We start from the raw sequence: 12408 nt of genomic DNA on the forward strand, positions 1-12408 counted from the left end.
GACATGTACAGTTGAAGTCAAAAGTTTACATACACTTAGGTTGGAGTCATTAAAACCACAATATTCTTGTTAACACACTGTAGTTTCGACAAGTCGGTTAGGACATCTACTTTGTGCATGACACAAGTCATTTTCCCAACAATTGTTTAGAGACAGATTATTTCACTTATAATTCACTGTATCACAATTCCAGTGGGTCAGAAGTTTACATCCACTAAGTTGACTGTGCCTTTAAACAGCTTGGAAAATTCCAGAAAATGATGTGATGGCTTTAGAAGCTTCTGTTAGGCTAATTGACATCAGTTGAGTCAATTGGAGGTGTACCTTTGGATGTATTTCAAGGCCTACCTTCAAACTCAGTGCCTCTTTTCTTGACATCATGGGAAAATCAAAAGAAATCAGCCAAGACCTCAGAAAAAAATGGTGGACCTCCACAAGTCTGTTTCATCCTTGGGAGCAATTTCCAAACGCCTGAAGGTACCACTTTCATCTGTACAAACAATAGTACGCAAGTATAAACACCATGGGACCAAGCAGCCGTCCTACCACTCAGGAAGGAGACGCGTTCCATCTCCTAGAGATGAACGTACTTTGGTGCGAAAAGTGCAAATCAATCCCAGAACAACAGCAAAGAAGCCTTGTGAAGATGCTGGAGGAAACAGGTACAAAAGTATCTATATCCACAGTAAAACAAGTCTCATATTGACATAACCTGAAAGGCCGCTCAGCAAGGAAGAAGCCACTGCTCCAAAACCACCATTTAAAAAAATCCGACTACGGTTTGCAACTGCACATGGGGACAAAGATAGTACTTTTTAGAGAAATATCCTCTGGTCTGATGAAACAAAAATAGAACTGTTTGACCATAATGACCATCGTTATGTTTGGAGGAAAAAGGGGGAGCCTTGCAAGCCGAAGAACACCATCCCAACTGTGAAGTACCGGGGTGGCAGCATCATCTTGTGGAGGTGCTTTGCTGCAGGAGGTACTGGTGCACTTCACAAAATAGATGGTATCACGAGGGAGGAAAATAATGTGGATATATTGAAGCAACATCTCAAGACATCAGTCTGGAAGTTAAAGCTTGGTCGCAAGTGGGTCTTCCAAATGGACAATGACCCTAAGCATACTTTCAAAGTTGTGGCAAAATGGCTTAAGGACAACAAAGTCAAGGTATTTGGAGTGGCCATCACAAAGCCCTGACCGCAATCCCAAAATTTGTAGGCAGAACAGAAAAAGTGTGTGTGAGCGAGGAGGCCTACAAACCTGACTCAGTTACACCAGCTCTGTCAGGAGGAATGGGCCAAAATTCACCCAACTTATTGTGGGAAGCTTGTGGAAGGCTACCCGGAACGTTTGACCCAAGTTACACAATTTAAAGGCAATGCTACCAAATACGAATTGAGTGTATGTAAACTTCTGACCCACTGGGAATGTGATGAAAGAAATAAAAGCTGAAATAAATAATTCTCTCTACTATTATTCTGACATTTCACATTCTTCAAATAAAGTGGTGATCCTAACTGACTTTACTATGATTTAATATCAAGAATTGTGAAAAAGTGAGTTTAAATGTCAAGAATTGTGAAAACTGAGTTTAAATGTATTTGGCTAAGGTGTATGTAATCTTCTCACTTCAACTGTATATAATTTTCTTTACACACGTCTTCTCCATCAGTAGAAAGCCTTGTAACCATATTCACAACAGTGCCACATTGTAGGCTACACCATTATGTACAATGAATTAGGGAGATCTGTATACAGACAACTGGAAAGCCATCAGTTAGGCTAAAGGTTCACAGTTTACTGTTTGTCTTAAATGACATACCTTTTTCAAGTGTTGGGTTGATAAAGCTTAATTTAAACTGTTTATATGGTAGCCATTAATGTTTTACAACATTATTTTAAATAAACTCCTGGACTCCAAATACTCATGATTTCTGAGACCACAAAATAAATTGCACATAACAAGTAAATAGAGTTGGCTTTTAATTTTGCTCACAGCCTACATGAAAACAAAATGTTGATGCTTGGGATTTCAGCCTAAACCACAAGTAAACACACAAATAACTTATTCTCAACAAAAAAATAAATGAATTGTTTTAGGGCTTTAATATCCTAAAATAATTATAAACTAAGGAAATCGCACAGTGGTGACTGCTTCAGGCAGAGACTCATAAATAGCGAACTAGGCACTGTCATTACTTCCCTGCTTGCTACCCCCTTCATGACTAAACTGCAGTCGGGGATCGCCACAGGAGTCGCAAATGCATCCGCCATGTTGGGTAATACTCCTTACCAATTATTATTTTTTTTTTTTATATATCTTATCGTTATAGTTTAAATTAACTGTGAATCTGCATATTTAAATCTTATTTTGCAATAGCATTTGAATGATCTCCTTGTTGATTTGATGAGAGCCAGGCAGAAATATTTCATTTAGCAATCGGTTTCCCCTCCCTGCATTTGAGATGGTACAGTCCATATTGTGAAGCGGCATCATCCTCATTTCAGTTCATGTGAATCCCCCTTTTGGATCTGTCAACGTCTTTCTTCATCAATCGTATGTGTAAAGATATGCAGGGGAGACCCACGGAGTCGCGAGTACATTGTTTGTCGTCATTAATCAGCATTTAAAGATACGTTTACCGTTTGTATGAGATAGTTTTTTTTCCTCGGTGAATGTAGACTGTCCTTGAATCACTAGACGGGTGAAAAGAGGCAGCAAACCGGCGGGAGCAAAGCCGCGTTTGACAGGTGCCATCGCTCGAGCTCTGTGTGGAGAGATGCCGCCCGTGCAGAGAACGATGTCTGATCTTCGCTCCCGAGTGGAGGGTGAGTAGCTAGATAACCGGCTACGTGCATGGGTTAGTTACAAGTTAAATTCCCACGTTATGCCCCTGTGAGATTGATATCGTTATGTGTGGTTATGAACAGGGCGCCTGTGTTGGCTAGTTAAATTACAGCAGCCAACGTTAGTTAGCTATTCTTATCCAGTTAGCTAACGTTAGTTGGCTAGACTTGACCTCTTCTAGCTACTTAGGTAGCTTTATAGCAAGTATGCATGCAGATATCATACAGCAGAATATTATAGTGTCCGGTGACTAGTATTATGACCGACAGGCAATTTTCTGCAGTCGTCACCACCACTGCGGTTCGAAAACTGATGCATAAATACACCTTTTCAATCACATGCAATTCCCCCTCATCCCCACGAACGTTACAATGAAAATAGGGTTCACCTGTCATAAGAAAATGTGAAGCTAGATGGCATACTCAAAGATGGGATATCTGTTTAGTTTACTAATGACTCCAAAGGTTATCCAAGTCCCTGAAGATAGAAGGACCACTGTGTGTATAGTGTAGAACCAACGTATTGCTATTTGTAGACAGACGTTTTGATATACTTTTACTTTTTTGTAGCTAAAGATCCCTATACTTGTGTTGACAAAGGCGGGGTCGTGGCTTACTCTGGCTATGATGTTGAAAGTTTAGACATATGCTCGAGGCAAGTTGCAGTCGGTTTGATTTGTATCGATCGCTGTTTCCATTTGTCTGCACTCTGGATGAAATACCATGCCCCAAATGAAATATCCTGATCTCCAGCTGCTTTGAAGGACCAAGTGTTCTGTAAAATGGAAGTGTTAAAAAAATTAAAATAAAATTCTACGAAGACCACGGAACGTGATCTAAATTTGAGTGAACCCTTTATTATTATTTTATTTTTTGTTTTCTTCCTTAATGCATCACAGCTGCACTGTATATGAAATCTAGACATTTTGAGCTCAGACCATTTTGAATAGATTATATTTCACGACAACTATTCCACAGCAAAAGCATAGTAAAGCTATTATAGCACATGATGTGGCTACCTATCATCTTCTAGGCACTCCCACCAAGGCAGTTGGATTGCTTGTTTAGTGGGTGTTATTAAACAAGCATTAGGAAAGAACTTTGAACAAATAGCCTACCTCACCTTATGTTACTTTATTAAAAATGTCTGTCAGCCTAAGGGAAATTGACATCGTTGCACTTCAACCTAATGAGACTATTTTAAACCTGAGAGACCAAATCATTGAAGTGAATGCCACGAGCCTTCCCCTAGCCAACACATATTTTATGACAATACAAGCTGCCTAGCATAACTGGGATGGCTTTTTCCATGTCATCTGTTCTAGATGATTATGAGGCCTGTGAAAGTGAAAGGTCTGAATTACTCCCAATGCAGATGAAGCCAGGGGTGATCATCTCATGGTATCATTCCATTGTGTTCAATCGAAGGAGCCTGGCCTTTCAAAGGAGAGTGAGATGAGTTTCAATGCATTGTATTGGTAGGTAGGACTCTAAATAATTAAACGAAAGCATAGATTCCAAAGAAGACTGACTGTTGCAGCTGCAGTCACAAGAGTAAGAACATAAATTATGCAAGGCCTGTCACCACCACAACCCCACCCTCACTACTGGCCTCCACTTATTTTTTTTTCCAGTTACAAAGAGCAAACGTTTCCCTTTCTACTTGGCTGTGAAGCTGTCTGGGCCTTATGCCACACCCACCCATCTAAAAAAAAAAAAAAAAAGTATCCTATTTTTCTGCGGAAGCACTTTTCTGAACATTGGAATCGATTAGGGCCTGCCCTGTGTCCGACAAGTCCGTCATGACCTATCCTGTCCCAGCAAGTACTTTTTTTTTCTCTTTCCCTCGACTTGTTATTTTGCTGCATTTCTATCCTGCCCCCATCCTCCCGTTCATTGCATCCCCTCCCTTCCTGTTGTGATTTTTTTTTTTTTTTTTTTTTTTTTAAATCACTGCAGTACATCAGGGCCCTGTTTCCATCTAGAAAGGGCAGCCCTCTGCCAGGCTTAGCACCTAATCCACCCGTGGCCTGTCTGTCAGCTTCTCTCTGCGACATCACACTCCCCAGCCTCTCCACCACGTGCTGCTTGGCTTCCCTCCGCTGTGAGGACATCAGACGTCACGGCTCGCGCTGCCCTCACTGGGCCCAGGCCATGTTGCGAAAACAGCCTTATCTGAGAACTGTGTGTAGACTGGGGCCTGGGTGAAATGAGAGGCCATCTACACGTGTACAGAACCAGGTAAGGCGTTGACAGGTAGTGGCACCCAGGACCTTCAAAGATGGTTTCGGTGTGCGCTGTGAATTGTCCACATCTCTTACGAGGAGGCATGCGTGTGTGGGCTCTTAGCTCAGATGAGATCCTTTGAAAGGAGCGATGATTGCAGTTGAGGGATATCCCCCAGATGGAATGGGTTCAATAATTCTTAATTGACAGATGTCAGCAACCACCATCCTCTTTTTTTGTTTAATGATCTGTTTCACCTGCTTGTCTGCAACCACCACATACAGACCCCAGCCCAGACCCCACCTGGCCAGGCAAAGTATCCCGGACCCCAGCTGGCCAGGTAAACTAGCCCAGAGAGAATCACATTGGTCACATCAAGAGCTTAGTGCTTGTGTGTCTGTTCGGCCCATTCACATAAATGGCTAATCCTCCACCATTCTGCTTTGTTCTAACATAAATGTTCTTCACAAGAAACACACTTAACAGAGTGGGTCTAGACCAGGCTTATGAAGAATTCTCTCGCTCTTATCTCTCTCGTGCTTGCTCTTGCTCTCCCCCTTCTCTCTCTCTCGCTCTCCCCCCTTCTCACTCTCGCTCTCTCCCGCCGCCTCGCTCTATCCCATGCTCTCGCCCGCCCTCTCGCTCTCTCCCTCGCTCTCACCCTTTGCTCTCCCTCTCATGCGCTCTCCCCCACTCGCGCGCGCTCTCCCCCGTAGCTTTTTCTAATAATGAGTTATCAAAAAAAATTGCACATGTGCCAAATACACTGTGAAATGCGTACATATTTTTTCATTTTATTTATTTTATTTCATTTGATTTACTTTATTTAACCAGGTAGGCCAGTTGAGAACAAGTTCTCATTTACAACTGCGACCTGGCCAAGATAAAGCAAAGCAGTGCGACACAAACAACACAGTGACACATGGGATAAGTAAACGTACAGTTAAAAACACAATAGAAAAATATATATACAGTGTGTGCAAATGTACTAAGATTAGGGAGGTAAGGCAATAAATAGGCCATCGGGGTGAAATAATTACAATTTAGCAATTAAATATTGGAGTGAGATGTTCAGAAGATGATGTGCAAGTAGAGATACTGGGGTGCAAAGGAGCAAAAAAAACAATATGGGATGAGGGAGTTGGGTGGCTATTTACAGATGGGCTATGTACAGGTGCAATGCTCTGTTAGCTGCTCTGACAGCTGATGCTTAAAGTTAGTGAGGGAGATATGAGTCTCCAGTTTGTTATTTTTGAAAGTCGTTCCAGTCATTGGCAGCAGAGAACTGGAAGGAAAAGTGGCCAAAGGAGGAGTTGGCTTTGGGGATGACCAGTGAACGAAACCTGCTGGAGAGCGTGCTACGAGTGGGTGCTGCTATGGTGACCAGTGAGCTAAGGCGGGGCTTTACCTAGCAAAGACTAATAGATGACCTGGAGCCAGTGGGTTTGGCGACGAATATGAAGCGAGGGTCAGCCAACGAGAGCATACAGTTTAAAGTGGTGGGTAGTATATGGGGCTTTGGTGACAAAATGGATGGCACTGTGATAGACTGCATCCAATTTGCTGAGTAGAGTGTTGGAGGCTATTTTGTAAATGACATCACCGAAGTCAAGGTATCGGTAGGATAGTCAGTTTTACGAGGGTATGCTTGGCAGCATGAGTGAAGGATGCCTAGTTGCGAAACAGGAAGCCGATTCTAGATTTAATTTTGGATTGGAGATGTTTAATGTGAGTCTGGAAGGAGAGTTTACAGTCTAACCAGACACCTAGGTATTTGTAGTTGTTCACATATTCTAAGTCAGAACCGTCCAGAGTAGTGAGGCTAGACCGGTGGGCGGTGATTGGTTGAAGAGCATGCATTTAGTTTGACTGTCATTTAAGAGCAGTTGGAGGCCACGGAAGGAGAGTTGTATGGCATTGACGCTCGTCTGGAGGTTTGTTAACTCCGTGTCCAAAGAAGGGCCGGAAGTATACAGAATGGTGTCGTCTGCGTAGAGGTGGATCAGGGAATCACCAGCAGCAAGAGCGACATCATTGATGTATACAGAGAAAAGAGTTGGCCCGAGAATTGAACCCTGTGGCACCCCCATAGAGACTGCCAGAGATCTGGACAAAAGGCCCTCCAATTTGACACACTGAACTCTATCTGAGAAGTAGTTGGTGAACCAGGCGAGGCAGTCATTTGAGAAACCAAGGCTGTTGAGTCTGCCGATAAGAATGCAGTGATTGACAGAGTCGATGAAGACGGCTGCACAGTACTGTCTTTTATCGATGACGGTTATGGTATCGTTTAGGACCTTGAGCGTGGCTGAGATTCACCCATGACCAGCTCAGAAACCAGATTGCGTAGCAGAGAAGATGCGGTGGGATTCTTGACGACAGCAGCTTTCCAATCTTTGGGGATCTCAGACAATACGAAAGAGAGGTTGAACAGGCTAGTAATACGAGTTGCAACAATTGCAGCTGATAATTTTAGAAAGAGAGGGTCCAGATTGTGTGGCCCAGCTGATTTGTAGGGCTCCAGATTTTTCAGCTCTTTCAGAACATTAGCTATCTGGATTTGGGTGAAGGAGAAATGGTGAGGCTTGGGCAAGTTGCTGTGGGGCGTGCAGAGCTGTTGACCGGGGTACGGGTAGCCAGGTGGAAAGCATGGCCAGCCGTAGAAAAATGCTTTTTTGACATGTTCAATTATCGTAGATTTATCGGTGGTGACAGTGTTTCCTAGCCTCAGTGCAGTGGGCAGCTGGGAGGAGGTGCTCTTATTCTCCATGGACTTCACTGTCCCAGAACTTTTTGGAGTTTGTGCTACAGGATAAACATTTCTGTTTGAAAAAGCTAGCCTTATCTTTCCTAACTGCCTGTGTATATTGGTTCCTGACTTCCCTGAAAAGTTGTATATCGCGGGGGCTATTCGATCCTAATGCAGTATGCCACAGGATGTTTTTGTGCTGGTCAAGGGCTGTCGAGTCTGGAGTGAACCATGGGCTATATCTGTTCTTAGTTAAAAAATTTTTTGAATGGGGCATGCTTATTTAAGATGGTAAGGAAAGCACTTTTAAAGAATAACCTAGCATCCTCTGATGGAATGAGGTCAGTATCCTTCCAGGATACCCGGGCCAGGTCGATTAGAAAGGCCTGCTCGCTGAAGTGTTTTAGGGAGCGTTTGACAGTGATGAGGGGTGGTCGTTTGACCACGGACCCATTACGGACGCAGGACATTTAGCCATTAACCAACAGTGAAGTTCAAGAAATAGAGTTAAGAAAATATTTACTAAATAAACTAAAGTAAAAAGTAATGCATTAAATGTACTTAACAATAATTAAGCTATATACAGGGGGACCCGTATCGAGTCAATATCCGGGGGTAAAGGTTAGATGATGTAGGTTGGGTTAAAGTGACTATGCATAGATAAAACAGCAAGTAGTAGCAGTGTAAAAACAAAGGGGGGGGGGGGGGGTGTCAATGTAAATAGTCTGTGTGGTCATTTGATTAATTGTTCAGCAGTCTTATAGCTTGGGGGTAGAAGCTGTTAAGGAGCCTTTTGGAGCTAGACTTGGCGCTCCGGTACCGGTTGCCGTGCGGTAGCAAAGAGAACTATCTGACTTGGGTGACTGGAGTCTTTGACAATTTTATGAGCCTTCCTCTGACATGAGGAATCTGAAGAAATTGTCAAAAGCCACCCACAGACCTCACCCCAACAACAAATGTATAGTATCAGTTCTCTATGTCTGACAAGTTGTATGGCGCTGCGGGACGGAGTATTGTTTCTTCATCCTATATAATGTATTCTCAGTGAATTTAGTGATAATTGTTTATTTATTTTTATGTATATACACTGCCGTTCAAAAGTTTAAGGTTGCTTAGAAATGCCCTTGTTTTTGAAAGAATAGCAAAAAAAAATTGTCCATTAAAACAACATCAAATTGATCAGAAATAGTGTAGATATTGTTAATGTTGTAAATGACTATTGTAGCTGAAAACTGTAGGTAAAAAATAAAAAAAAGATTATCTACAGAGGCCCATTATCAGCAACCATCACTCCTGTGTTCCAATGGCACGTTGTGTTAGCTAATCCGAGTTTTATAATTAAAAGGCTAATTGATCATTCTAAAAACATTTTTCAATTATGTTAGCACAGCTGAAAACTGTTCTACTGATTAAAGAAGCTATAAAACTTGCCTTCTTTAGACTAGTTCAGTATCTGGAGCATCTTTTGATGTTTCGATTACAGGCTCAAAATGGCTAGAAACAAATAACTTTCTTCTGAAACTCGCCAGTCTATTATTTTTCTGAGAAATTAAGGCTATTCCATGTGAGAAATTGCCAAGAAACTGAAGATCTCGTATAACGCTCTGTACCACTCCCTTCACAGAACAGCGCAAACTGGTTCTAACAGGAATAGAAAGAGGAGCGTGAGGGCCCCGGTGCACAACTGAAGAATTGGACAGGTACATTAGTGTCTAGTTTGAGAAACAGACGCCTCACAACTGGCTGCTTCATTAAATAGTACCCGCAAAACACCAGTCTCAACGTCAACAGTGAAGAGGCGACTCCGGGTTGTTGGCCTTCTAGGCAGAGTTGCAAAGATAAAGCCATATCTCAGACTGGCCAATAAAAAGAAAATTTTATGATGGGCAAAAGATCAGACACTGGACAGAGGAACTCTGCCTATAAGGCCAGCATCCCGGAGTCGAAGCTGCCAGTTTTCAGCTGTGCTAACATAATTGCAAAAAGGTTTTCTAATGATCAATTAGCCTTTTTAAAATGATGAACTTGGATTAGCTTACACAAAGCGCCATTGGAACACAGGAGTGATGGTTGCTGATAATGGGCCTCTGTACACCTGTGTAGATATTCCATAAAAGAATTGCCGTTTACAGCTAAAATAGTCATCAACAATGTCTACACTGTATTTCTGATCAATTTTATTTTATTTTAATTGACAAAATTGCTTTTCTTTCAAAAACAAGGACATTTCTAAGTGACCCCAAACTTGAACGGTAGTGTAAATAAAGTAATCAATATCAGTGATAGACGAGGTAGTTATATGCATACAATCAGGGGTAAAGTGGCTGAGCAGTAGAATTAAAAAATAGTTGCAGCAAAATATGGTGTGTGTTAGGAGAGATTCATTTGAATAGAGGCACTGCAGATAGTGCTGATGACTGGTCCGTCCGAACCACGTATGAACAAGGGAATCTACATTCGGAGAGCCTGTTTTTGTCCTGCCCTTGACTTTGGTGCAGGGCATGTGATGTACATAGCCTCTTCGTTGCAAAATTTCCTTATCTTCTCAAAGATAAGTTTGTCTAGCTGTGCCCAGTCCAGGTGGTGCTTGTACAGGCAGACCATCTATGGGAGGAAGGATGTCAGTGTTGCGCAGCAGCAGAAACCTGGTCCCAACCGAGTCCAAACGTTCCTTGGCGACAACAACGCCAGGCTCCAGAGCCTCGAAGCTGTAAAACAGGCAACAACAACAACAAAAAAATCAGAAGACATTACAACCATGTAAAACATCAATTCACCTCTGAAGTTTATATATGAAGAATAACCTCATACAATGCAATATGCACATTTGTGGCCTGCTGGAGGTCATTTTTGCAGGGCTCTGGCAGTGCACCTCCTTGCACAAAGGCGGAGGTAGCGGTCCTGCTGCTGGGTTGTTGCCCTCCTACGGCCTCCTCCACGTCTCCTGATGTACTGGCCTGTCTCCTGGTAGCGCCTCCATGCTCTGGACACTATGCTGACAGTCACAGCAAACCTTCTTGCCACAGCTCGCATTGATGTGCCATCCTGGATGAACTGCACTACCTGAGCCACTTGTGTGGGTTATAGACTCCGTCTCATGCTACCACTAGAGTGAGAGCACCGCCAGCTTTCAAAAGTGACCAAAACATCAGCCAGGAAGCATAGGAACTGAGAAGTGGTCTGTGGTCACCACCTGCAGAACCACTCCTTTATTGGGGGTGTCTTGCTAATTGCCTATAATTTCCACCTTTTGTCTATTCCATTTGCACAACAGCATGTGACATTTATTGTCAATCAGTGTTGCTTCCTAAGTGGACAGTTTGATTTCACAGAAGTGTGATTGACTTGGAGTTACATTGTGTTGTTTAAGTGTTCCCTTTATTTTTTTGAGCAGTGTATGAATGCTTCACAGCAGACTGCATCCCCTTTCATTAAATAAGACTTCCCGTGTCGTTTCTGTTGCTTGGCCCGTTGTTGTGTCAAGTCATTCTGGTTCACACTGACTGTGTACAATGCCATAAGAATCATCTTAAGCTTTAGCCCCCACCCAAACTCTGACCATTTTACCCACCCTAGCAGAGCTGGTTAGGCTGTTTTCATGTTATCCAGAGTTTTGGTGACTAACTGTGCTCCTGGCAACAATTTAATTACGCTTTTATGCCGACATTTACTGACACCGCGCAACACCCATTTGAATATGTCCGTTCTTAAATCCATCAGTTATTCTTCGCTCTGGCACACTCAGACGAGATATTATAGTAGCATTTTCAAGCTGTATATTCAAATCATAAACTAACTCAATTATGTTACTTTATAGATGTTTTGGATATGAAGTGCGAAAATGCTAATATAGGTACCATTGACTTGCATTGTATTTTTGCCACATGCTAAAAAGTAATAATTTGAAACAGTGGCCAGGTAAACAAAACCAAAGCATGGGTTTTGGTCATAACTGGTTCATAGACTGGAAACTAATATGTAAATAACTAATAGCAGGAACGGCTCCATCTAGTGGTCAGAACCTGTTCATTTCAAAATGTAGGATGGGACATAACAACTTCAATACCAAATTTACCTAAACAGGGGAAAAAACACACATTACATAGATTGAAGAAATAATATGCCAAGCCGCCGCTCCATACTATTTGTCAGACATTGAGAACTGATACTAAATACTTGTTGTTAGGGTGGGATTGGCATGGCGTATGGAGGGTCCTATGGCGGCGTTTGACCTTTTATTTGGATTCCTCAGGTCTTACTCATTGTTATGAAGCAGATTGGCCCAAATTGGATGTTGGCTACTGTATTTATTGAATATTATATGAATCCTATCAATTAAAATGACCAATTTGGGCGCAATCAATTAGCTTAATTTCTAAGAACAAATTATATTTAAACAAAATAACGTTGCAGGAATTATAATATTATTTGGTTCTAACTACAGAAAAGATGTAAGAACAATTTTGCTATGGTGGGTGCATGGCTTGCTGAAATGACATAGAACGACCTTGACAGGATTGGCGTCTGGTCTGCCCATGTGCCTGGCGGATCACCGGCTGATAATGTGACACAAAAGCCCA

General features: G+C 42.3%; 1 protein-coding gene across 2 annotated transcripts in view; it reads left to right on the forward strand.

Annotated features, from left to right (window-relative positions):
• The first annotated feature begins 2494 nt into the window (after positions 1 to 2494).
• LOC129858172 (phospholipid-transporting ATPase IA-like) overlaps positions 2495 to 12408 on the forward strand; it is a 216696-nt gene continuing 206782 nt past the window's right edge. For both annotated transcript variants that reach the window (XM_055927193.1, XM_055927194.1), the window contains exon 1: positions 2495 to 2835. In XM_055927193.1, the coding sequence (XP_055783168.1) occupies positions 2787 to 2835 (49 nt within the window). In that variant the 5' untranslated portion in view covers positions 2495 to 2786. The remainder of the gene's footprint in view (positions 2836 to 12408) is intronic.

The sequence above is a fragment of the Salvelinus fontinalis genome, chromosome 6 (assembly GCF_029448725.1).
Source record: "Salvelinus fontinalis isolate EN_2023a chromosome 6, ASM2944872v1, whole genome shotgun sequence".
Taxonomy (NCBI): Eukaryota; Metazoa; Chordata; class Actinopteri; order Salmoniformes; family Salmonidae; genus Salvelinus; species Salvelinus fontinalis.